The 27,015-nt window shown below is 31.1% G+C and overlaps 5 protein-coding genes across 8 annotated transcripts in view; 2 read left to right on the top strand and 3 right to left on the bottom strand.

Moving 5' to 3' along the window:
• Window positions 1–521: 521 nt before the first annotated feature.
• LOC113521253 (polycomb protein suz12-B) lies at window positions 522–10,068 on the bottom strand. Its single transcript, XM_026906737.3, has 9 exons — window positions 9,896–10,068; window positions 9,768–9,814; window positions 9,408–9,695; window positions 8,796–9,012; window positions 7,436–7,671; window positions 6,914–7,133; window positions 6,011–6,210; window positions 5,407–5,687; window positions 522–4,944 (listed from the first exon to the last, which is right to left on the bottom strand). The coding sequence occupies exons 1-9, from the start codon at window positions 9,993–9,995 to the stop codon at window positions 4,245–4,247; spliced, it is 2,289 nt and encodes a 762-aa protein (XP_026762538.1). The 5' UTR covers window positions 9,996–10,068; the 3' UTR covers window positions 522–4,244.
• A 554-nt stretch (window positions 10,069–10,622) lies between these two features.
• LOC113521323 (uncharacterized) lies at window positions 10,623–14,059 on the top strand. Its single transcript, XM_026906836.3, has 5 exons — window positions 10,623–11,085; window positions 11,658–11,905; window positions 12,548–12,680; window positions 12,761–12,890; window positions 13,748–14,059. Exons 1-5 carry the CDS (start codon window positions 10,729–10,731, stop codon window positions 13,831–13,833), a joined length of 954 nt encoding a protein of 317 aa, XP_026762637.2. The 5' UTR covers window positions 10,623–10,728; the 3' UTR covers window positions 13,834–14,059.
• Window positions 14,060–14,163: 104 nt separating this feature from the next.
• On the bottom strand, window positions 14,164–17,035 carry LOC113521336 (ubiquitin domain-containing protein UBFD1-like). Its single transcript, XM_026906856.3, has 6 exons — window positions 16,876–17,035; window positions 16,317–16,747; window positions 15,815–15,940; window positions 15,125–15,266; window positions 14,921–14,967; window positions 14,164–14,841 (listed from the first exon to the last, which is right to left on the bottom strand). The coding sequence occupies exons 1-6, from the start codon at window positions 16,886–16,888 to the stop codon at window positions 14,731–14,733; spliced, it is 870 nt and encodes a 289-aa protein (XP_026762657.1). The 5' UTR covers window positions 16,889–17,035; the 3' UTR covers window positions 14,164–14,730.
• Window positions 17,036–17,514: 479 nt separating this feature from the next.
• On the top strand, window positions 17,515–25,409 carry LOC113521417 (fas-binding factor 1 homolog). Its single transcript, XM_026906947.3, has 11 exons — window positions 17,515–18,682; window positions 20,248–20,399; window positions 21,463–21,644; window positions 21,716–21,976; window positions 22,309–22,502; window positions 22,627–22,733; window positions 22,855–22,980; window positions 23,163–23,300; window positions 23,804–23,913; window positions 23,988–24,522; window positions 25,242–25,409. The coding sequence occupies exons 1-11, from the start codon at window positions 17,638–17,640 to the stop codon at window positions 25,350–25,352; spliced, it is 2,961 nt and encodes a 986-aa protein (XP_026762748.2). The 5' UTR covers window positions 17,515–17,637; the 3' UTR covers window positions 25,353–25,409.
• Window positions 25,396–27,015, bottom strand: part of LOC113521418 (rab11 family-interacting protein 4) — a 92,047-nt gene continuing 90,427 nt past the window's right edge. For all 4 annotated transcript variants that reach the window (XM_031912679.2, XM_031912676.2, XM_031912677.2 and 1 more), the window contains one exon: window positions 25,396–26,594. In XM_031912679.2, the coding sequence (XP_031768539.1) occupies window positions 26,451–26,594 (144 nt within the window). In that variant the 3' untranslated portion in view covers window positions 25,396–26,450. The remainder of the gene's footprint in view (window positions 26,595–27,015) is intronic.

The raw sequence follows: 27,015 nt of genomic DNA, 5'->3' as shown, positions 1-27,015 counted from the left end.
GTAGCTATATACTTATTAAAAGGGGGCTGGCTGTCCTGGAAAATAGTGTTAAAGATGCCAATGTTTTTTGCCAAATTTATAATAACAAGTAACGAGTACTGCTGTAATTGTTTGTTTGTCGATTACTATCGGCACCGGCGGTTAGCATCTGTACTGCTCAGTTTTCTCCCACTTATCAGGTTATTTCTCTGCTTAATTCTCTGATTGCTCAGCAGCCAGATATTGATATATTTAATGACAAAATAGATATATTTTTAAAATGTTGTTTAAAATTTTATTTTTAAGTTTGTAAAATAAACCTATGGTTCACTACACGTTTCGGGATACTGTAATGTGGTGAGTAATTTATAAATAAATAAATTGCCGCATAGACAGTTAGAGACAAGTGGTTTTCTTGTAATGCTCATACCTTCTAGTTTACTCTTGGTGAAAAATGTAGGCAATATTACTATATGTATTGTGCACGTGTTTGTATACATTGGTATACTACAAGGTAATGCGTATAATAAATAACAAAGATATAAAATAATCGTTAGGTATATTTCAGTTTACCATAAGTACAATTTACTGAACGTTACTCAAAATGGAACAGTACAAAAATAACAAAATACTTATTTTTTTACAAAATAGCCTTGCAAAAATTGAAATACGTTAGAACATGTATTTATCTTACAACTTAACATTCCATATTATATACCAGTGTTATATTTATCTAGTTTACATTGATGTGTATGATATATTCTTTCTATGAATATTGATTGATTGGTTTAAAAAAAAATATCAAGAAATTAATAATATATAACACTGTATGGATGTCAAATTTGATATGAAATTTAGAGCTACATTTGTACTGTTGGTTAAATAACGGCCAATAAAGGCGACGCTTACCAACAACACAATATGACAAAGGCGTAGAATAAAAAATAATATACTTAAGTATAGAATAGACAATGATGCCCTAAACATTTATATAAATGCATTTGCAGCATATTTCCGTGTCTTTGTTTCTGACAATTACGTCTCCATTGTTAATATCGTATTAATATACTGCGGATCTTTTTCATTGAGTATTTATAACAATATTCACCACCCTATCAACAGCTTCTAGCGGACGGGCAGCGAAAACTGTGAATAAATGAATAGATTTTCTGTACGTAGTTATTATGTATCTTTTATGTTGTGATGATAGAAACAATACTTTGCCTCATCGTGTCGTTAGTCTAATTCTGACTATAATAACTGCATTATATAATTATAAGTTTATTTTTGAATAATCTAATTATTATTCAAAATAATGTCCCGGTACAATCATGTTTTCTTTAAAACATAGAAATGAGAGCTATGTTTTAAAGAAAACATTAAGTATGAATGTGGACGGATGTAAAGGAAGGGAACAACCGTAAAATAAGGTGGATGGACTATTTGAACGATGATATGCCTAAGAGGAGTGAGCCCGGAAATGACAACGGGGATTTGTGGAAGGAGACACTGCGCTGACCCCAAATAAATAGGAAAAGGTAAGGCAATGATGATAATTATTATTTAAAAATAAACTTAATACAATCAACAATACGGATTTTCGTTCCATTATTACAAACATTTTAAAAACATCATTAGTATTTCCGTATATAAGGGAATACTAAAAATTATGGTTGACCAATTCATTTAGTTATGAAAAGCCATTAATAAACTGTATACGTTTAAAAATGTTTAGAATGTGGGTGAAAATTTAAATACTGATTATACAGTTCTCGTATCATCCAAGTAGTTGTATAATATGTATGGCAGTGATATAATCGTGGCTTATTCTTAGTCGCACATACCAAATTAATATAAAGGAATGACAATAAAGATTTTTTTTTATACAATTCATCCAAACATTGATTTTATACTTCTAATTTTTAATAATAATATGTAATGTAATAATAGGAATAAATAAATTTACGTATCTAGACCACAAATACAAAGTTACCTGGGGACAAACATCATTCAACACAGTCATACATTTAAATACACACTGCAAATTGTATGTGCTTTGTACTTTGCGTGCAATTTTCCCTAGAATATAATACTTAACATGGATCGCTTATATGAATCATTTCAATTCAGTCGTAATATTAGTAAGGGATCGGCTCGATCAATAATATATCCTTCCGACCAAAAAATAATCTTCAAATTAGAAGTAATTTCATATTGTTTTAATTAAATGTGACACGCATAGTTTTTAAATAGATTGACGTATTTGCTGTATCTATTTAAATTTATGACCGTACAACAAGAAAGTATCAATTCATAGGCCTCTCCCCCAAGGCATAAAAATCTAACAATCACAGCTAATTTTTATTATTTCTCCCTCAAAAAAAGTTGGCAGTATTTAATGCTTTATGACTCTACAATAAAGGTGGAATTGGACCAAAAAAAAAAGTAAACCTAGAATTGAATAAGTGCCAGGTAGGCTAAGGCTAAAGAAGCAATGTAGGAAAAATTAAATTCTGTTAATGTTAAATTATTGGTGTTCGTAATTCATCTTTATTGGTAAGAAAACACTTATACTACTTCTGTAAATTTAATTCTATAACCTGGCGGGTTCACTGTGTATATAGTTTAATAAAATTCATAAGGTGGCTGTACCAAAAACAGTACGATTTTAAGGTGTCTTATACTAATATATATTAAACTGTTTTAGTATTGTGGGTTATATATATATAATACATATGAAGTAAAACGGAAGCTCTCATTAATTGAATATGTCACCAAAGTATTGGTTGTCAATATCTATAAGTGTCCAGCATGGGTGAGTATGTAGATGGCACTTATTTCATATTCCGTTAAGAAGAACAGGGTTCACCAAGCAAACCCTGGCCTCTTTCTTACATTGAGACTACTTAATGACCACAACTGGACATATTCGCCTCCAACTTGCTGGAATTTCGTTGGATGACCATGGAATATTTACCTTCCGTTCAATTACATTTCTATTATTATTATACGCGTTGCTACGTATTGATTTATATTAATTTATTGTTTGCATTTTCTATATTTACTATAGTATTTATTGTATTGAGACTTTGCCAGCATAATGAGAAACTGTAAAGCTCATCTGGTCAATTAAATCCATAGATAAAATCTGTCAAAGTGGTTTAAGTATTTTCTCACTTACGAGTAACAAAATTGCTCACAAATGTAGTCAAGCAACAAAACTAATAATAAATGCTCCTAGCCTATTTACAATAAATAAAATGAAAGAATTAATTTCGTCTAATTTCACCTTTATGTGATGTTTTATCAGTCAAATGCATCCTGTGAGTGATGCTACCTTTTCAATATGCATATAACTAACAGCACATGGCAGTGATGGGATACTACGAGGTATCGGAGCATGGGTGGGAAATGTCCTCAAAAGAGAGGCCGTGCTCATCTTGACAGCCAATAATCCTCATGAAAATAGATCATGACTTTATGTTCAGATGTGACAAAGTTAATGAAATAATATATAAATGTTTAGTCTAATCCTGCTTATCAAATTATGGTTTTAACATTAGTGATTTTCCAAAATATTCTAATTCATTTCACAACATTTGAATGTGTTTCTATTCTCAGATAAAGATTAACAACATTGTCATAAAAAGTTGATTAATGCAACTCAATTTATAGTGAATACAAAAAGGAATATAACTTACAAATTAAATGTAAATGATTGTCAAAATCACAGCTACTTATTGATTTGTGATAATATAATGTCAACTGAAATATGTTTAAGAATACATATTTGTTAACAGAGATCTAAATCCAGAAAGAAAGTATAATTTAATAATTAAAACTAATGTTATCCATTTCATGGACTGATTTACTTATAATCTAAACACAATCATATTGGGCAGTAACGTAATTATATTAACTAATAATAATGAGAAAATCATGTCAAAATTGAATGATATGGCGCCAATTCTAAATCATGAATGCAAATAACGTGCAATAGTTTAGAATTTTTATCTAAGATTTTCTAATGTTTATTGTTTACTTAACATCATTGTTCATTAATGTGATATTTCTTGAATATAAGACAATAAATTGAACTTATTACAAAAATATAACTAATAAACTCCTGGCAAACTTGACAATAAGTCGAGAAATTTGATTAAAAAAAAAAGGAAAAAATATAAATTACTCTTTTAGTGTACTTCTTGTAATTTGAGATTTAATTCTCTAGGTGAGTCCATTATAAATTAATCACTGAATATTCGCTATACAGAGCTTTTTCTCTCTGATATCGATGTGCGTTTTCGGCTTTGTATACTTCCAGAGGACATCTTCCTTTTATTCTCAGGGTGGTTGGGTCCAGGACTTGCCGACTTGCTGAAGTTGGCACTCGCGCTAGCCATTCTATTAGCGTTTTGTAAATTAGACGTTTTTCGTCTCACTGACGGAGATGCCTCTGCATTATTTAGTTTAGCCGTATTCAACTGTGGTTTTTGCTCTATGATAGCAGGTTGCTGATACTTACCAACCGCGTTCCAGTGCTCGCGCTGAGCTTTTAGCGATTCGCGCATTTTCTCTTTGGCCTCGGCATTGTCTGCCAGCATTTGGTTGAGCGTTTGTACAGTTTGATAGAGTGCAACCGGACTCAGCAGCCCAAAGTCGTGTAAAGAGCACATGTGAAGGATGAAGTTCCTATATAAGTTTTTCTCTAGAAGCTCCTTTCCTTTCATCTGCAGAAACATCTGGCAGGCAATGGGGATCTGACAATCTCCAACATAGTTGTATTTCATTACATGCAGATTCCACATTTTCATGAGTTCTTTTTCACCCTCGTTTACATCCGTAAACTCATCTATCATCATCATAGTTTTTTGTTGAAGCCATAATGGATCTGTTTCACTTTCTGAATCAATGTCCAATTCGTTGGGATACACAGGCAGGCATGTAATTGTGTGGTGGTAAAGTCTGTAAATTAAATAATACAATAGTAACAATTTTAAGACTCTTTAGTTTAATAAGTTTGTTTGATAAAATAAAATAAACACTCCAGTTAGGGTATTGAAAAGTATCTAAAGTGTTAATAAGACGTGGGTACATTTATAATTACACAGATATAACTTTTTGTTTAAATATTATTTCAATTATTGACATTATATAATTTGAAATATTTCTTTTTGAAAAGCTACAGTCCGTCAAATAAAAATTTGCACGCTAATGTTGGCAAAACATGTTAGAACTGTAACATAATTAAAATGCCCAGTATGTACATACTGCACATACATGTTTATGCGAATAAATTTATCATTATCGTCAAAGAAAATTATTTAACTGTTATAGAATTATATATTTCAATAACCAAGACACTTTGGGTATTTTTCTGGCAAATAAACCTCGCTATATTAGGCTCTAAAGGTTGGCAGCGCTCACCGGTTGTGTCCGGCGAGGTAGGGCCGCTGAGCGTCGGCCATGTCGTCGTCGAGCTCGAGGAACTCGGCGAGGCTGTGCGCGGCGCGGCGTGCCCGGCGCGGCCTCCACAGCAGCACGCGGGACAGCGCGGCGCGGCGCGACGGGCCGGCGCGCGGGCCCGCCGCCGCCGCCGCCGCCGTCGAGCGGCCCTGCGCCGCGATCAGGTCGTGCGGCGAGCCCGTGTACGACCCGTCGTACAGCTCGTTGATGGACACGTCCACGCGCGCGCCGCCCGGGATCGGCTGCCGTGCACATGTATACAGCCTATTAGGAGTGTTCGTGACTTTTGCTCACCGAAATGTGGTTGTGATGCAATTATCGGTCAAATTTCAAATACACGGTGTAGCCGAGTGGCTATCTAAACGCACTTAGGATTATATTACAGAAACACAATAACAAATTTCCAGTTTAGTTACAAGATCAGAAATGCATATAAGAAATCTATATTATTCACACTTCATAACGAAAACATAAGAAAGGGCATTATTTTCCTATTCTGTAATGAGCCATTAATATCACATTGTTTGGTAGTACCATTCCCCATGATAATATATTTTATACTTACGAAATATGTGAAATTAAATCTGGAATGACACAGTTTCAAGTGCTTGAGGAGAGAGTACAATGTCCCGCAGTCCAATGAACACCATGGACAGTGAAGATCATCACAAGCCTCAGTCTGCTGTCTCGAGTTATTATTGTATAGGAATTGGTAAATAATTTGTTGACGTTTTGTTTCACCTTCCTCACTCTTTAGCTTGTCGCCTACATAAAATAATATTTATTATTAAAGCACTTTTATTTATTTAATTTATAATTAAGAAAATATGATACTTTTAATACATTTATAATATGGAACAACTTTATAAATTAAATAATTTTATTCAATAGCAAATTACTTGATCTATTCAATTATAGTATTTTTATATGACATAAGTTGCAAAAATCATATGATCCACTAGATGGTTACTATATTAACCATTTATTAATATCCCACTGCACAGCATGAGGTTCTCCCTATAATTTATAGACATCTGCAATACTAGGGGTTTTGTATGGACATTGAAACATGCACACTAATTGGTACCCTACAGATATTTTTATATGTTTCAACATTTTATTCCTAAACCTGAATAAAGCAGTGATTTTCATTTGTATATTTATCTGCATATCAAACTACAAGTGATAAATAGAAGCAAAAAGTGGCCTTTTTTATACAGCATGACAATTTCATAAAAAATATCCTAAAAGGAAAGACCAAGAAACAGTTACACAGGACAGATAAAGGAAAGACTAGTTGTCATGTTGTATAAGGGGGTCAAGGACATGAGCTGGACTAGAGCTAGTTGGAGAAGAATGTATAAATCAGTTGCCCCAACAGGAGGACATAAATAAAAAAATAAATTAAGTATGTGAAAGAGTGAAGGTCTGATTAAACCAAAATCCTATAACAAAGGATTACACTCACCATTTTTATTATCACTAGTACTAGATTTTTGCATAGGAATTTTATCTTTGCTGCTATTAGTCTCTTTCTTCACGCCATTAGATTCATTAATTTGTTGATATAATTTTGGTCTATTCACTAAGCCATTGGTGGGTTCTTGGCTCCAGCTTAACTTTAATTTCAATAAGGGTCTCACTTTAAATATATCAAATGGATTTGTTTCAGATTGTAAATCATTTTCCTAAAATAAATATAGTTTTTAATATACATATGTAACATTTAAGTACAAGTTGCTTTGTGCAATTATTTGGAGAAGTTGGAGATCAGAATATTGAGTGGTTTACATAAAAAAATTGATCTTTTTAAATCATAGAATATATGACTCCCATCATGCATTTTTGAGAATTATAATGTTATACATTTGACTGAATCCTGTAACATCACTCCTCAATTGCAAGCATAGTTGCCTAGCAATAGAAAGATGAGTGGGTCAGAGGCGAAATGCAAATAACTTGTATACATAATTTAATTAATCTTTCTTACATTAGGTATAGTCTCCCACTGAGCCATTAGAGCTTTGTGTGGAGATCTGGCAATAGTTGCACTCCTCCCTCCAGGTGATGCATCATGCAGGACTAGATCATATTCCCCATTTGTGAGAAGACATCTATTGTGCTTATCATACACAATAAGCTCGCTGCCATAGAGCTTAGTCCATTTGATGTCAGATGAATTGAGATGATCCGTAGAGGTTGATTTCAGTCTTTTTGTTACTGGCTCTAAAATATATTTTATTACCATTTAGTTATTTACAACTGTACTTTTTATAAATGAAATATGAACTAACCCCTTTATTCATAAAAAACTAAAAATGAACAACATAATGTTTTTTTAATTTTTTTGTATATAACATATTTCAACAAAAAAATAACAAAGAAAAGTGACAAATTCAACAGGAAAAAAGTTTATTAGTTGGTTTAATGTTTTCATAAGTATATATTTTATATGTTATCTTTTGATTTATCTCCTGAATATTTGTAATAGTGTTCAGAAGCTCAGTTGACCGGTTGGATCTGATTAAATAAAAAAAAAAGAGGTAAGAGGCTTTTGGACAAACTTTTTTATAGTATTAAGGAATATCTAGTATATTAAGCTTGACATTTTAATTATTTTACCCCTACTATTTACATTTTCCTATTTTACAAAATTTATTGTACTAGTTGTTATGTTAAGACATAAGTGACATGATGTACTATAGATCTTTAATATATAAGGACAATTTAAATAACAGAATTGAATTATATAATTATTTTGTTTTCCACTTTTTTTTTATAAAATGTAAAATATTTGCATGTCTACATTTCTTAAGGCAATTAAACAGATGCCAAAATAATACCATGTGGCTTTTGTAATAATTTTAAACTGTTTAATGCAAATAAACTAATTTCATTTCATAGGGAAAGTACTGTCACACTATTCAAGTAGTGTCCAAGAGCTTTCTGCACCTTTTACAGTAATTATTATTACATAGATATAGCTACATAAGTACCTTTATATATACAAAAATATTATATCAAAACAATTATATCTAATATTACTTTACTAATAAGTAATACTGGGGGAAGGGATTGTTAATAATGGGGTTTTACAGCCCCATTGCCAACAATATATCCTACCAGGTTGACTTCCACATGTTTCTTCCTGGAAATGATCATGGTTAATTTTTGTGAATAAGCTAACTGACCTGCTTTTATCCTCATTTATCATCTATCACTGGTGCCCTGATATCATATACCGTTAGTGCAAAGAAGGTTACCATTAATCCATTCATTATACCATTAAAAGTACAGCTAGATGTGAATGTCTATAGGAACTAAGAATTACAATATAAAAAATAAATTACCATCACAATCACCATTAGTGATTTCGGAAGAACTAGAAGCACCATTCGTATTAGAATTTCCTGAAGCCCTAGTGACTGTAACTCGTAGCATCAGCATATAAGATTTTACATTGGGGCCTTGGGATGGGCTAAATGTGTCACTAGAGATACTGACAGCTGATGCCATTGCTGGAGGCTCAGATGTTGATGGATTGAGGGGCACTGAGCAACTACCAACCTGAAAAATTTTATTTAGTTAGTGCTACATTTATTGTCTTATAATTAATTATTTATAATTAAAATTACATAGCCTGCTATAACTACAGAGCATTTATAATTCTATGATATACATTATTTACACATTAATGTCATCATTAAGTACTTTGGTGTTTAGGATAAGATAGGGCTGATATACCTAAGTAAGATAAAATATGTTAAGACTTAAAAAAAAATCTTTAATATGATAATGAATTAAAATAACAATTTATGTATTATTAATTAAATATAAATAGGATGTAGTTGTTTGTGTTAAATAAATGTTTAGTATATTTTACATAAACAGTACATATAGAGTGTAATAGCATGCAAATGGTATCTGATAATACTGAAAAGGGAAAGGTAGACACCACTTACAGAAACTTCCACAATGGCTGATGAACTTTCTTTTCTCTTTTTATGACAAATCTTCAGTAGTAATGTTTCCACTTTCACTTGATAATCTCTTGGATCATCTAAACTCTTGTCGTAAAATCCTAGGAAAGTAAGAGTCATATAACCTCCTAAACTGTTAGGCTGGAGTTCTGTGCTTTTTTTCAAAGTGATTTTCTCAAGCAGGGAGTCAACTTTGAAACCAATGCGGCTTTTATTGCTTCTAGACATTCTACGTTTCATGTAAGATAGTGTCCTATTAAGGAATATTGGCTGAAAATAATAGATCAGTAATGGTGAGTGGTTATATTACGAAGAAAAGATAACAAGAAATTGAATACATACCGATAGCATATTACGTGTCCGCAAAAATCTATATATTTGAGTAGGTTCTGAAAAGTATGATTGAGTAAACATTATTATATACAATATTCATAGGAAACGGATAGTTACTGCTTCTGTTTTTTACTTACTTTCAAAAGCCTGTAAAAATAATTCATGGTCAGCTTGTAAGTGGTCAATCTTAGAGTTTTTGTTAGTTTCATTATCTTTATCACGCTTCTTGGGAGGCATTTCTACAGTTTTTTTATCTAAACTACTACTGAAACCGCCAAGTTCACCAGTTCGTTGACTTGACAGCGTCAGGTCAAATACCATAGACAAATGTATAAAATTTTATGTGTGTGTTACTGCACTGAATGTATAGTATGCATAGATGAAGAATAGTCGTATTGTCGAATATTGGTATCATTATCGTAATATATAGTCAAATTCTTATCAAACTCCATACATAATGAAACAGCTTGAGACAAATACGTATCAATTACATTTGTATTAATAAAGAAAACACATATAATTGTAGAGAATAAATAATATGTTAAAAAAAACAAAAGCGTAAAATAAAATTGATGGAGACTAGAACTAATTATATGACACAGTTTTTAAATCAAACTCTGTTTGATACAATAAAATTTCTATTTGATATCACAGCAGAATATTATTTGAGGGACAAATATGAGTTAAATTCTTAACAGTTTTAAGTAAAAAATATAAATATAAATGTAGTTTATGGAGGCCATAAAACAGAACTTTCATGGAATTGTCAAATTAAAATATTAGTTTTATAGATAGGTTTACAGAATAGTACTACAGAATAAGACCCACTATTTATTATACCTGTTATAAAACTTATTGACGACTTTGACATTACTAACTTTTTGACAGATATTCACTTTTCTACTTTAGTTATTGTTATTATGAAGATTATTTTATAAACAATAATGAAAAACTATTTGTTTATTTTACAATGCAAAAGCTGACAAATGATAACTGGATTATAAGAAAAAAATTGCGACTTCTCCAAAAAAGAGCTGTGGAAAAAGGCTTGGATGGAGAATTCTTAAAACAGTATAATTACATATGTAATTTAAATAATGAGACTGTAATAAAGGGAACACGTAGAAAGTTAATAATAGCATTGGTGACAATCTTTATATTACTAGCGATTTGTGGCAGCTTCTCAAACAATATTATAAGCTCAAGATGTTTGTTACCTAGTAATTACTTGGTTTGGGAGGCGTCGCGGCCCATGGCAGATTGTACCTACTGTGAGAATGTTATGAAACCAATTATATTATGGAACATTACACGTCAGAATTTTGCTGTAAGATCATTTTAACAAGCCTTATATTTTTGAAATAATAAAGACAAAGTAGTTAATTTCACTTTTTATGTAACTGTTTATGCTCCACTATAATTTTATAGCTTATGTTTGTAGTCCTACAATAATACAGTATGTTAATTAAATTAGCCCATTCCTTAAAACTGTTGTAAGTATTAATTAATAGGGTTACAAAATTCTTTTTATTGTCTTAAAAAAATGTATGTTACCAATAACTTAAAAAAATAACTGACAGCAGATTGTTCTATTTCTTTAAGAAAATAATAGAACAATCTGCTGTACCTTTGCCAATATCACTACATAGTACAAGGCACATATATGCCTAATATTATGTAGTACTATTGTTACAGATACAGTGTTCCTTTTTTGACTATTTTATTTTTTGGTAATAGTATTAGAAAAAAAGATTTTTTTTTCTAAGATCCTATTACGTAATGAATACTGACAACAGTTTTAAGGAATCTTTAATTAACACACTCTATAATTATAATGAATCTTAAACAAAATTTATTTCAATATATGTATGTATATTAAATTCATATTATCTCTTCTAGAAATATTCATATTCATCTAAACCTATTATAGTCAAGAATGCAATCACACATTGGAAAGCAACTAAAGAGTTTAATTTTAATACATTTAAAAGACTTTACCAAGAAACTACAGGAAGTTATGAGAGTCTTGAAGATGGGTGTCAATTTCTAAACTTTAAAACAGATTTATTCACATTAAAGGAAGTATTTGATATGCCAGAGGCTCGAGTGAGAAATGAACCGGGGCAAAAGCCTTGGTATGTGGGATGGTTCGTACCTTGTCCAATTGTTTACATCTCCATGCTATGTTTGATAATATTATTTAAGAATGTTGTCTAGTATGACAGAATGATTGATGTAATGTAATTTTAATTGTATCAAAAGTATAGGTGTTTAGGTTTAACTATGTACGAATCCTATTTGACAGTTGAACTTATATGTTAAATGGTTTCAACAAATATGTATTACAGTTATAAATTGCATAGTTATATAAATGAAAGACTGATTTTCTAAAGATAAACTTACCATTATAAAAAGAATAAATATGAAATAAGCACATGACATTTATTTAATATTTATATATATATATATATATATATATATATATATATATATATATATATAAATTAAACAGTCCTCAAGTTAGAATATTATCTGCAATTTGGTACCATATAATTACTATCTCCGCATTTGAAGGTACATTCTAGAATATTTGGAACATAGGCAATTCTTAAATTAACAAAGATTCTAATCTGTCCCAGATTATTTTGATTGTTATATTCATAAATTATTTTAAGTATTTTTAAATTTAACAAAATTTATTAGATTTCTATTGTTTGGTAAGTACATGAGTTAATAAAAATATACTGTTAAGTAATAATAATAAATTGAAATAATTTTATGTTTTTTAGGGGCAATTGTCATCCTGATATATTAGCAAAAGTTAGACAGTATTATAGTAATCCAGAGTTTTTACCTGATGATGCTGAGTTTCCAGCCACAGAAAATATATTTTTTGGATATGAAATAGGAGCAGTAATGCATGTATGGATTATTTTTTTATATATTTTAAGAATTTTGTTTTAATTAAATTCAATATTAATATGTATTATATTTTTAAACAGCTGGATTATATACCAAGACTGATGTGGCAAGGACAAGTACAAGGGAATAAAATATGGTCAGTAGCACCCGTGCCAGAGTGTAATCATGTGTGCCAAAAATTTCAGTATTTTGTGGAACCTGGGGATGTTGGTAAGATAATACTTTATTTTCAACTGACCTTAAAAAAAACATTTTAAAAATTTTATTTTTAACCAAATTGATTTGGTTGCATTTTTTTATATTTGTTACCTCATAACTCTATCATCAGTTTTTATCTGAAAGGATATATGTACTTACAGATTGGTTCCATTAAAATTTTATTAAAATTAGTAGTTTAGTTTTTTATTTCGATCGATTTCAAAAAGGAGATTGTCAATTTGGTTGTATTTTTTATGTTATCTTATAACTTCATCAATTCTAAACTTATTTGGAAATTTATTTTTTTTATCTAAAAGGATATACTTAAAGATTATTACCATAGTACCATATTAGTAGTTTAAATTTTAGACCAAAAAATTCTGTTTTGCAATAATTGAAATCAGTTTTTTTGGACACGATTTTTATTTATTGTGGAATACGATCTTAATATTTTATACAATCAACATTGGCGTCTTTTTAATAACAGTGAATAAAAGGAACTAATTTCTAGAATAAGATTTATAAAAAAAAAAAAGAACCCTCTTCAATTTTAAAGAGTTAGTACATAAATAAACTCGGAAGAAAACCCTTTGGTAAATAAAAATATTGATGTGAGTTGAAAGATTTTAATTATTTTTCATCATTTTGATTAAAAATATTTTACATATTAATTGAAAATATTTTTCTATATGTTTAATACAAATATAAAAATAATAACTGTGGATTTTAGATGTTTGATTTCATTCTTATTTTTTTTTATCCAGTTGAGGTTTTTTTATTTTCATAATCATTATATTGATCTTATTGCTAAGGCAATTCACATGCTAAGGCATGCAAATGAATCCTGAGCAATATTAACTTTTTTTCAGTTCTACTGGATACACGGGTTTGGTATCATGCGACAACAATACCAAAAGGAGAATTTTCTTTAACAGTACAATCAGAATATGGATAAGTTTATTGGTTTAATTTACTTTTTTTAGTACAAACTTGTTTACATATCAAGATGCCAAATTTATACTATGTCTTTATTTATACACTATTTTTACTATTTATTACTTTTACTATTTGATTATGTGCCATTTTCTGTAGTGTGACTACTTTAGCTTTAAACATGCAATATTATTTTTTCAATTTGATTATTTCCTTATTTTATAAGTGAATAAATTTTTTATAACCTTTTTAGTAGTTTTATTGAAATTGAAAATATAGAATTTTCTTTATTTATATTTTTTTTAGAATTGTTTTATGGGATTTGATAGAAATAATACATAGTATTTTTTTCTTTAAAATGTTGTATTTGTCTATTCTATGATCAAAACATTTCAGTGAAGAATTGGCATAAAAACTTGCATATAGGTAATTAAATTTAAATACACAATAATTTTAAAACTACTACAATCATCACAAATTACACTAAACATCAATAAGAAATATTTGACAGTCAATTGCAAAGAATTCTGTCCAATCCTTCACTCAAGTGACACAATATAGAGTTCCAATAGAGATCAGGTTGAAACTTGAAGGACAATAAGCTCATTATGGATAACCATCCAGATAAAAATAAGTTCAATGATGGATTGTAAAATTAGTACCTTTGTACAGCTCAGTGAACTCAATGCACAATGCAAACATATAATAACAATAAATAATTTCGAATTTGACCAGATAGATGCCAGTATTTCAATGGACAATTTTAATTGACATGGCATAATGATATCACAAAAGAAATGGTACCATTATATTGTACCGGTAAGAAATGGACACCATATATTATATTTTTGTATTGCAATTACCCAATCAGCTCATATAAAGGTAGATTACACAGATGGACTGAGAAAATGGGTGGCGCTTAGAAAAACTGCCAAACACCAAGTACAGCATCTTTTATAGCCTCTATATATTGTGCTGGTACCCAGTATACCCAGTATCTAGAGGCTTCTGTGGGTCCCAGCTGAAGACCCTGGAAAATTAACAATTATGTTATTTACTGTACATAAAAGATATAAATTATTATTGTTAAGTAAAACAGTATGGCTCACCATAATGTGATACTCTTCATGATCTTTTATGGGTTCCGATGTGATGCCTATAACATAAAAGTGTAAATTCAGAATTTAATACACAAGAATAATACTAATATGTGTTCATATGTCTAAAAGTTTAAATCTTAAGTGTTTTATTTAAATTATCACAGACTGATCTATAGTTAATATATAGAAGATGCTTTACTCTTATAATCTTACTTTTAATTGAAGTCATGGCGAGTTTTTCTGTACGTTCTTTGGTGCCAAGCCAAAGCTGATCTTGCTCTGGTTTGAAAGTAAGCCTCACTTTGCCTCCATGCTTATTCAACATTCCACTGAGTGGAATTGGTGGTAAAGGTTCCTGTAGATATAGAAACGAAAAGTTATTCATAAATGTAACAACATTCCAAATGAGACCCACATAAATATTATTTGTACATTTAAGTAATATAGTTTTAGTAATAGTGAGTTTAAGATTATTTTCTAAGGGGCTTCTGGTTGCTTAAAAACAAACTGTACTCTCAGTCATGTCTTTGCACTTAACTGAAAGCTTTGTTTACATGCTGGGGTATGCAATTCTAGGGAAGGAAACATTTAAATACACCCATGTAAACAATGTAAGGCTATAATAAAAAAAATTTTTTGATGTTTATGTTGCATTTTATGTCCATAAGACAACTGTTGCCATTTTTAATCAGGTCTACCAATAAAAGTTGAGCAAAAAATGGGATTTCAGTTCAGTTAATTAGATGTTGGAATATTTGGCTATTTTTTATATAGGGAACAATTTCTTAATTATAAATAGTAATTTTGTATAACTATTTCAAAATTAAAAAAGACAGTCAATTAGGTTATTGCATACTTTAATTTCTTAGAGAAATAAATAATATAGAATAGAGCATGAGATACCTTGACTCCTTTGATTCCTGGCATAACATCAGGAGGGATGCCTTTATCTAGAACCTTCCTGTGGATCTTTTGCATGCAAAGTGGTTCTTTATTTGATTGACTACTGGCTTTCTCTTCTAATATTTCCTAAAATACAGTATTGGTGTAAATAAAGCTAAACATGAAAGTGGATAAAGCAAAAATATATGTAAATGAAATAGATGTTGGCATTCAGTTCTATTCATCTAGCTCATATTAGATAAAAAGAAATACACAGAAATAAAGATTACAGATGTTAACTATCCATTGCTGAATACCATGCCCTCCATAATTACCATGCTTGGCAAACACAGGCTTTGGTAATGTTTTAAAAGGGACTCTTATTACCCATCCTATGACCATTAAATTCTCTTAATTACTTATAACACTCATGGGAAAGGAAGGGTTAACCTATTTTATACTGGGATCACACAGCACAAGGAAATCAAGAATTTTATATAAATCAAAGAATACATTAATTTACCTTGGGAGCACTTTTCACAGCAAGGATGTCATCCATCTTAGATCCGACTAGCATTACTTTTCCACCCTTTACAACTCCTGCTGTCCTAAGTGTCATGTCATCTCTGGCCATGCCTTTGATTATGAGTTTTTGTGCAGATTGGGGCACACCGCATATTCTTTCCAAGTGCGCCTTTAATTCTAATACAGATGCGTCGTACGCAAATGTAATTTCATGTTTCATTTTATTAAAAACTACAGTAAATTCGACCTGTTCTGGAATCTCGCAGACTTCTGATTCTTCGGTGGATTCCGATGTGCAAGGTGCGCTTTCAGTATCCATGTGTGATTTTTCGTCTACATTTGATTTGTTGTCTACCGCAGTCTTGGGAGTGCCATTGGATATTAGGGAATTTGGATCTCTATTTTCTGTGGAGTCCCCCTTTTCGGAAGCTGTTAAATATAATAAAAACGACAATTAATAAAAATTCTAGAACAAAAGGTATCAATACATTAAGCCACAAAGAATGACAACAAGTTTTTCAAGAGGTAATTATAAACTGGATATAACAAAAAAATACCAATATATTCCATTATTTGATGCAAACTCTGACTTTAAAGTTGATAAAACAATAAAAATAATATATTTGTTTTGAAAAATAATGAATATTCAGCCGAATGGCTGGCTGACGTGAAGCAACAATTTTTTAATTTGATGGACGCAAAATAATGGTAACCGCAGACGGGTTGATGCATGACAGTTGACATTTTTATTAAGACCTTAGTACACGTTATGTACGTGCGAAAACCATCTAGGTAACCCACAGACATTTTATGAAAGAGCCTTGTCTCTGAAAATAACAAATAGTAATCAACATGAGTATCAATAAAATATGTAATGGCGAAAGGACACACACCCAAACCAAAACCTCAATATAAAAAAAGAATTTAAGTATAATTAATATGGTAACACTTGTTGTCCTAACGACAATGGATACTAATTAACTTGGTTCGTTGCTATGTTAAAATTAATAATTAAAATACACTTGTAGCCGTAAAAACTGAATTTTTCTTTAATTAAATCCTACGTAATTACTTCCCTCAGACCTTCATTTTCCTTGCTTAAAATTAATGCCGTTGCTTAATTTGTAATGAATAAAAAAAAAATACAATTTCCGTTTCCATAGCGCCGAATATGTAAACAATACCTATTACAAGAGTTCTTTCGACTATGATGCTATTATGCAAGTAATCATTATATTTTACATTGAATAGTTCTAGCTAAGGCAACGGCAAATTAAACTACACATTTTTGCAGTAAAGTACTTATTTATTTATTACAAATGAGTTTCAATATTGATGATCCTTTAGCTGGAATACTTAGTGATGGAAGTGATGACAGTTTTTTTGATGACGATATACTAGGTAAAAAAAAGCCGCCAAAAAAAATAGCAACGCCTACTGCTGAAAGGAAACACTCCTTATTTAATATAGATTCCGAAAAGTTGAGGGGTCCTAATAAAAGTGATATAGAGAGTAAAAATGACTCATTGATAGATATCGTTAAAAATGATGATAAAAGCACAGAGTTTGATGCCCCAAATAAAAGTCAAGTATCCAGAGATTCAATAAAAATTGAAGCTAAGAAACCAGGACTTGATAAGTCGGAATTTATTAAATCACCTTCTAAAGCAAAGTTAAGTTCAAGCCATAATACACTTGATATATTAGGTGAATTGGGAGTCGGGAAAAAGGAAGCTACCAAACCGCTGGAAAAAGGAAAAAGTTCACAGTCAGTATTAGACGATATTTTAGGAGGAAGTTCTAAAACTGTTTCAAGTCAAGCAACAAGACCTACCACTGCAGCAAAAAGTCAAGAGTTTGATTTTGATTCCATTTTAGGGAAAAGTAGTTCTAAGCAAACAGTGTCAAATGTAAATGTTAAATCAAAACATACGGATAAAATTGATAATACCAAAGAGAGTTTACCATCTAAGAAAAAACCTGCGGAAGATTGGCTGGGTATATTTCAAGATAAAAATGAGGGTATTGAGGAAAATGAAGACGATGGCGCAGATATGCCGACGTGGTTAGTTGGTTCGGATACTAAAAAAAAGAAATCTGTAAACATAAAAAAAGCAACAGTGCAACAAGCACTTGAAGAAACTCCTAAAAATATCGAGAAAATCGAAGAACCACAAGAAACGAATGTAAATGTCAATTTAGAAAATTCTAAAGTTCCTAGAGTTTCTACACCAAGCATGTTACATGCAGGAACCGAAGATATAACAACTGAGGGTGCAGCCTTATATTTACAACAGCAGGAATCACAGCTAATGATTGCTTTGCAATTAAAGGCACAGGAAGAAAAGCTAGCCGCCTTGCAGAGTAAGTAAACTACTGTTCGCTAAGGTGAGGCGATGCCTTTTATATTAATACAAATTTCTCATTTTAATTACTTTCTTAAGTCGTCTTTATAAATAGGCATTGATTCCAAAAGCTTTATCTTGTTCTTCAAACAGTACATGGGTTTAATGTTCGTCTTTTTAGTTAGAAAATTAAAAACTGATTAAATTAGCAAGTTTTTACCTTTATTTTATCTTTTCAAAATAGTGTCTATTCACGTCAATACATCGCTGCATCCGATAAAACCACTTTGCCCACTCGTCCCTAAGGATCTCTTCGATGGCCTTCTGAAACGTAGCCACAACTTTCTCGGCGTTCATAAAAAGTTTTCCTCGAAGGTTTTCTTTTATTTTTCGGAATAAATAAAAATCGCGGTGTGCGACGAATCATTGTCTTGGTGAAGGAGGATCCTACCGCGAGGTCGTTTCTCACGCACTTTTTCCAAAACACGTGGCAAACAATTGTTACTGTACCACTCTACAGCAACTGTTTTTTGATCCTCTAAAACAATTGTGTCGTAATAACCTGTCGTTCCAAAGAACGAGGCCACCATCTTTTTTCCCACGCTTCGACCTCTCTTCACTTTAGTTGGCAACTCCTCGGAAGGAAATATCCACTGAGCTGATTGTCTTTTAGTTTCGGGATCATAACAGTAAATCCAGCTTTCGTCTCCCGTAATTATGTCAAACACAGAATTTGAGTTACCTCCGTTAAATCTTTTATGCATTTCACGGCACCAATTAACACGACGGAGTTTTTGAGCCTCGATCAAATTATGAGGTATCCACCGGGCACAAAGCTTCCTGACCGCCAAGTGTTCTGCTGATAGGTCATTCTTTTGTCAGTCTCTTTAACACTACACTACACATTGATATTATCTTTAGTCGTCGCTGTAGAAGACCGGCCCTCACGCACATCATCGGTGAGATTAGTGCGACCATGTATAAACTCATTAAACTAGTTGTAAACAGTGGCACGAGACGGGGCTTTATCGTGAAAGGTCAATTGTAGTCTATCATAACTTTCTTGTTGACTTAGATGACATTGAAAGTCATAAAAAATCATCGCACGAAATTTTTCTCGTGTCAAGTTCATGATAACGTTACACAGACTATTTTCAATTTGCCGCCAAGCCGTAAAACAAATGACAAACGAATAAATTATATACTCAGTATTATTCGTAGAGTTCCATTTTCAAAATTTAATTTTTTTTTTATTATATTGCTTTCGAGTAGCCAATTCTAAAAATTTTCAGTGTAGCTCTCGTATAGATAATTTCACTTCCTATACTGTCTTGCTTCAATTTCTATATTTACCAAAGTATGAACAAGTTGAGTGTTTTATTTATAGGTGACAAAAACGTACATATTTATAAGTAATGATGACTATTGCGTACGAATATGTATAAAATGATGACTGCAATTAATACGTAATTTTACAATCAATTTCTTTTTATGTTTTTAGCTACTAATTTTGGATATATAAAGTATATATGCTTAATATTTTTATGACTTCCTTAGATTAATAATATTCAATGTATTTGTCAGTGCGTCAGAAGGAGAGCCAGAGGGTTCAGCGTGAGGCGGAATTGGCGCATCATGCTCAATTAGATTCCATGCTGCAACGACAATCGGCCCATAGGCAGCAAATGCAAGCTATAATATCTGCCCACCAAGAACGGATCACACAAAGGATAAAGGTAAAATGATCTGTCGATAGAGATAGATAACATCGAGTACCTCAATTTTTATGACAACAAAATGTGTCATCACTAAAGTACTTAGTATTACAAAAGCTAATTATCCGAAATTTTTTTTTTAAATGCCACACGCCCTGGTATAGGTGTGTAGGTCTTCCGGACGTACTTCTGGACTTAATGTTGGGCGATACCGGATTTCCTTTCGAAGTATCGAGACCATCCCAACGACTTTGGCCCGTACTGGTTTGTGAGTTTCGACTCATTTAGGAAAGCTTGCAAGGACTTACCAGGGCCATTTTGGACAAACTTCCTCGCGGCTGGCCTTGCAATATTTACACATTTCACACGCTTGCCCTTTACGACTGTGGCCCATATGTCCTTGACCGGATGGACCGCCGCAGGGGCTTATTCCGTGACTTACTCGTTGTAACCAGGCTAATACGGCCTTTGTTTACGCCGCTTTTTGCTACAATCGACTTGAAGTTGGGGAGTAATTATACCCCTTACCACTTGCATGATGGACGTTAGTTGAGATCATATGATGCCGCCGATGTCTTACATAAACTGTGCTCTCCATGCATTTAACGAAACCTAACCTAACCTAAAGCCTTAAAAGTATTATCTATGATCATGTTTTATTTAATTCATAGTTTTTTATGCAATTATATTCCAGATATTCGACTTTTAGCCTCTGATGTCGGGGGAGGGGAGGGATTCTTAGTAATGGGGACTAACAGCCCCATTGCTAGTAATGTACCTATTAGGTCTACCTTCACGTGGTACTCCCTGAAAACTGTTGTTTCGCATTCTTATGAAATACATCACGATGGGCTAACTGAACTGCTTTTATCCTCACCTATCATCTCTCACTGGTGCCCCGTCAATGTATACCGATAGCTCAGGCGGGATTACCATTCCATTATCACCCATTGAATGAAATCTGTGATATCTCACACAAGGAAATAAAAACATATAACACACATGTGTATTTTGTGGTTGTAATTAGAAATTCCAAATACAGCTATATTCTAATAGTAAAGCATATTAATTTATTTTATTTTAGGCATTGTTAGGTACGACTAATGTAGAAGATAATCCAAATGAACCTGAAGATATACAGGATACTACTCAGACAGAACGGAAAGAAACTGCACACATGAAGGAAAAGAGACAATTACTACAGTTAGTTCAGTCGTTACAAGAAAACCATGATAAGGAAATAGATCTCATGGAGACGTCATATAGGTAAATGAGAAGTTTTATTTTTTTAAACTTATTTTAATACCACATTTAGACACTTTTATGTTTCTTTTTAGGCGCCAATTAGCTTTTTTAGAAATTTCTCTGAGTCAATCAGAAGAAAGAATGAAAGAAGAAAGTGACAAGCTGGTTAAATATTACTCGGAAAAGATAAATTGGTTAGAAGAGCATCATCAGTTATTCAAAAAGTTGACTGAAAACAATATAAATGCTTTAACAGAGCGTCATAAAGTGGAAAATGAATTGCTGAGAGAGCAACACCTGGAAAATATAAAAATTTTACAAGAACATCACGTAGCACTTATGGAGAATATTAAGTAAGATTTAAGCTGTTATTTAGTAAAAGGAAAATTGAATAATTATGAATATTATTTCCTTTTATTACTTTTTAATTTTAGGATTTAGATATAAGGTGTGCATATGATTATTTGCATAATTATGTGTTATTGTTTTTTTACACGAGCGTCTTGTTATTGGTTACACTTTTTGCGCCAAATAGTTACAATATTTTTTTCCTTTTCATAGGTTGTTTGAAAGTTATTGATTTAGCGATAAGACCGCCTTTTGTATATTAGAAGTGTTATATAGAGATGCATTAAAGAATACATATTTTAAATTTTATATTTTTTACGGCACATTAATTTCACAGAAAAGCAGTTAAACATGAACAAGCACTTATTCAAGAATCAGCGGGATTCTCATCCGATCTACATGAATTAGTAAGAGACGTTAAAGAAAATAAATCCCAGTGCCAAATTCTAGTAGAAAAAGTTAAAGAAATGGCTGATAATACTCAAAAAGATACGGAAAGAAGTTTACAATCAAGAGAAATACAAATAAATGGTGATTAGATTTATTTTTGAATTCACGTGATTCTGAATTAGTGAAATGACCAAAAGTGAAATCTTTCATTTGAATTCTCAACAGACACTATATGTGTAATGTAATGCCTAATTATTATTTACAGATATGATGCAACAATTGAAAAAGGAACGTGAAGATTTTGTAAGCGAAAAGGTTGAAAGTAGAGAAATAGTTAAAATGCTAGAGAATAGGTTGAAGCAAATGACATCGGTAATTATTTAAGAGATTAGCGAAATTATTAATATGAGTAACTTCCATATGTTTTTAACTTAATAAAAAAATATAGGTAGATACTTAGTACTGTAGAGTAAACATATCTATATATTTACAGATAATAGAAGAAGATACAGCATCTTTAAAACAAAGAAAAATGGAATTCGAATTTGAAAAAGCGACTTTCAACAAACAGACGGAATTTGCAAAAAATGTACTGAAAAAACAAGACGAAGAAATAAAGGTAGTTCAAAGCATATACAATGCGCATTTAGTTATTTATAATGATAATATCTGATGTCTGAATAAAATAAAGTAAATAATAATTTAATTTTTATTCTTTTGCACACAATAAAATACATATTTACAGAGAGTGCACTTAGTCTAATATCATTCGTTACTACTTTAGCATGTATTTTGTTACAGATATTAAGAGAAGAAATACAGAAGGAGTATGAAGAGAAAATAACGAAGATAGAGGAAGAAAAAAAGAAAACACTAAAGGACAGTGCAATCATTGCCAAAGAAAAAGCATCAATACACAGCATCAAACAAGAATTAGAAGTATGTCGTAATGTCGCAAATATGTCGTATATCACAGCTGTCAAAACCATAGCCCTCGGGCCACGCGCGGCCCGCGGCTTGAATTGATGCGGCCCGCCAAATCTTTTCTAGCTACTACCAATATTGATGTTGATGTTTCTCGTTTAGCTACTACCAATATTGATGTTGATGTTTCTCGTTTAGCTACTACCAATATTGATCTTTATGTTTCTCGTCTAGTTACTACCAATATTGATCTTTATGTTTCTCGTCTAGTTACTACCGATATTGATGTTGATGTTGACAGAATTATAAAGATAAATTAATGAAAATGTAATACAATAACAAAATAATAACATTATAGTAGCATTTGGTTTTTAAAAATAATTTGCGTTTTAATGTATTTAGTAATTTTTATTGGCCCTAGATCCTATCTAGTTTGGACAGTCCTGTCGTATATTATTAAATCAATGTGATGCCTATGTTTTATTATGATTCTTTATTTTGTTTAACTATATTTTTAGACTATGAAAGCAGAACTTCAAGCTCAATTAGAAGAAGTAACTGAGGAACGATCGAAATTGAATGTTGAAAAGCAGCACATGCATATGGAAGAACAACGGATATTAGCTAAGTAAGTCTTTATTAACATGTTAAGTTTCGTGTAATGTTTTTCTTTTTTTTTTTTTAATTTTTTTTTCGTTCTAGGAGTCGAGACTTAGATTTATTAGCAAAAACAGCAATGGACAAACAGTCACATGCAGACAAAAAATATTCTGAGGCTGAGTTTTTGCAAAGAAAGTACGAAGAAAGAATACGACGAATACAAGAACATGCTGTCTCGTTGAATACAAGAGAGAAACAAATAGCTAGAGAGAAGGTAGCATTATCTAGAGAGAGATTAACTTTGCACAATGAAAGGAAACAGTTGGAAAGTAGACAACAATGTTCATTATGTAAAACAACTCAGAATATTACTGATTATACATACGAACCTAATTATAACATGCCAGATACTTTTCTTAACGTCTCAGTATCCAGAGATTATGGTGGTGCTGAAGTAAATTCCGCGATGAACGCAATAGAGCAGGAAATGGCGTATCTTATGAGTCGAAATTTTAACTTGAGACATAGCACAAGTGTGAAGACTGATGAAAAAACTTTTAGTGAGAATAAATCGGCTACTGGTGCTGGCGTTGAAAATAATTTGCAACCTATCCAAAGCGATACGGGTCATTTAAAGGTTTGTTTTGTTGTAGAATATTTTAACGAGATTGTACTTGTATTATCACACTTTTAGAACAATTTCTATACTAGAATGCCTGATGCGAACTGCGTTTCGTAAGCTTTCTACTAGTTGGATGATTACGAATGTGACTGATATTACAAAAATAAATGACTACTTTTTACATCACTGATAAGTTTAAGACAACATTTATAGTATTACCCCCTTATTCATAAAAATTAAAACCTACAAAATTACTTTAACTATTACACTGTTTTCTCACTTTCTTTCAAATTGAGAATTTAGTGTAAAAGAAGGAGACAAAACAGTTAAACAGCTGAAATAAGTTTATGAAATTTACCATTTTTATGAATAAGGAGGTTAATTTGTGTATAAACTATTTTGACTACAAGATGTTTTGTTCAATAAGTCAGACTTGAAGGACTATAGAATGAAAGAAAACTAACCTTTGTTTTCCTTTAAATTGTATATAATAATATATTACATTATCGTCTCAATCTGTCAGTTAATAGTAAAAAGTATCTATTTTTCGGCCATGTCAGTAATATTCGTCAATATTATTAGCCACTAGAATCATGCAAAATTTTCATAACAATATCTTTGAATGAATATCTTCATAACAGTATCTTTGAACGAATACTACTTATAAAGTTGTTTTTTCTCAAGTTTCATACTATAATTTGTTCAGATTTAATTACAAATGTTGATTGTTTTAGGATTTTATGGATCCGAAGCTTATGATGCTGCGCTTAGATGTTCAACAAGTTTTAAGTAATTTGGAACAAAACAAAAATGATGACGAAAAAGTGGACAAAGAAGAACATTAGATATATCCATAAGGAAATTAAGGAACATAATAAAAAGACTGAATAAAATTAGAATTCATTTAATTTATATTCATGACTATTATTAGAAGAACATTTTTTATTTCGTGTTATCAAAATGTACACAAATCCCTATCTAACTTAAAGATATTAGCGGTTTCATTGTAAAAAATATAGGTACACAATCTCTCTTAACAAATATAATTTAATTTTAGGTACTATAGTGTGTAGCTACTCTTAATACATAGCTTACGAATACACACTTCAAATTAGATGGCTATGATAATATTAGGTGCCATAGCTCTAATATTGGAATTACATTTGCATCTAACATTATCAATACATACCAGTCTTTTATAAAATTGGCTCTAACTACTACTGAAATAATATCGTTATGGACGGCCTGGCCTTCGTCGATATTAAAAATTATAATTAACTACATTTTTTCGCAGATCTCTAAATTGCTTATATTACTTATACATTCTTTAATCAAATAAAAATTTTATACTTTGAGATATTTTAAGGAACTTATATAATAGGTACAATCGCGTACAATAATAATGTATAATGTGTTAAATAATTATATACTTTATCACAAAGATTTTACAGTAATTTTTAAATGAATATGACAAAAGGATCATAGTTTATATACCATATATAAGAAAGAAAAGGACCATATTAAGTTATATATAAGAAAGAACTACTATAACTAATAATTTTACGCGACTGTACATGTATATGTAATATAGTGTTATTTTCGACTATACAATATTTACAAATGAAGATGTAGATATAGACACATACACCCATCTATAAAATTTTATGATACATAGACAATTTCAATTGACAATGTTACCAAGAATATTTTAATTAATATAAAAAAAAATGTTTATATTTTATATTTCCATTCATGAATTTTATCACAGCATTACATATTTAACATCAAACATTATTTTCAAATTATTCAATTAAGCAACATTGTATCGTAATATCTTAATATAAGTAGTTATTGAATTCCTAGCATTCAACATTTAAAATATTCATATAACATTTTTATGCACATATAATTATGTTAAATAATTTGATATTTATAACTAAACGTTATGATTTGTTCGCACCAGCTTCTTTTTGGTATTTGACCTCTAGTAGTTGCGGGTAGTTTTCCACAATTGCTAATAAAATGCCGTCGATGTAATTTCTTAATTGTACGTTCACGTCTTGTTGTTCTTTTAGTGCTTTTTGCAGCTGTAAAAGAAAGTGGATATTCATTAGGATGATATATTTAGTCAGGATAAATTAGTATGTCTAATGGTTTTATTACCACCAGGGATCTATAAGAGATTTGGCTTAAAGGAGAGAATATACATTATTTCAGACGTTGTCATGTCTTAGAACTTCTCGATATATTTTTTCCCACGTTATCTTAATTTATACAAGAATTGTACCTGAGACAGCTAGCTAGTGTAACTGTCGCTCACTACTAATTTTAAAAAGCTTGTCTTTTAGTTCTATCTGACATTTATTCTATATAGGACCCTGTAGACTCTATCGTTCAAAGATCGCAAACTTGTCCTGTCCTTTAAGGACGGGAAATGTTACTAATATAAAATAACAGGTTACCATCGTGTGCTTGAATCATGCAATGCGGTGTTTTTATGTAAATGAT

The sequence above is a fragment of the Galleria mellonella genome, unplaced genomic scaffold (genome assembly GCF_026898425.1).
Source record: "Galleria mellonella isolate WM207_F2 unplaced genomic scaffold, CSIRO_AGI_GalMel_v1 utg55, whole genome shotgun sequence".
NCBI lineage: Eukaryota > Metazoa > Arthropoda > Insecta > Lepidoptera > Pyralidae > Galleria > Galleria mellonella.
Note: the sequence above shows the minus strand (reverse complement) of the source record. Positions and strands in the feature narration are given on the sequence as shown.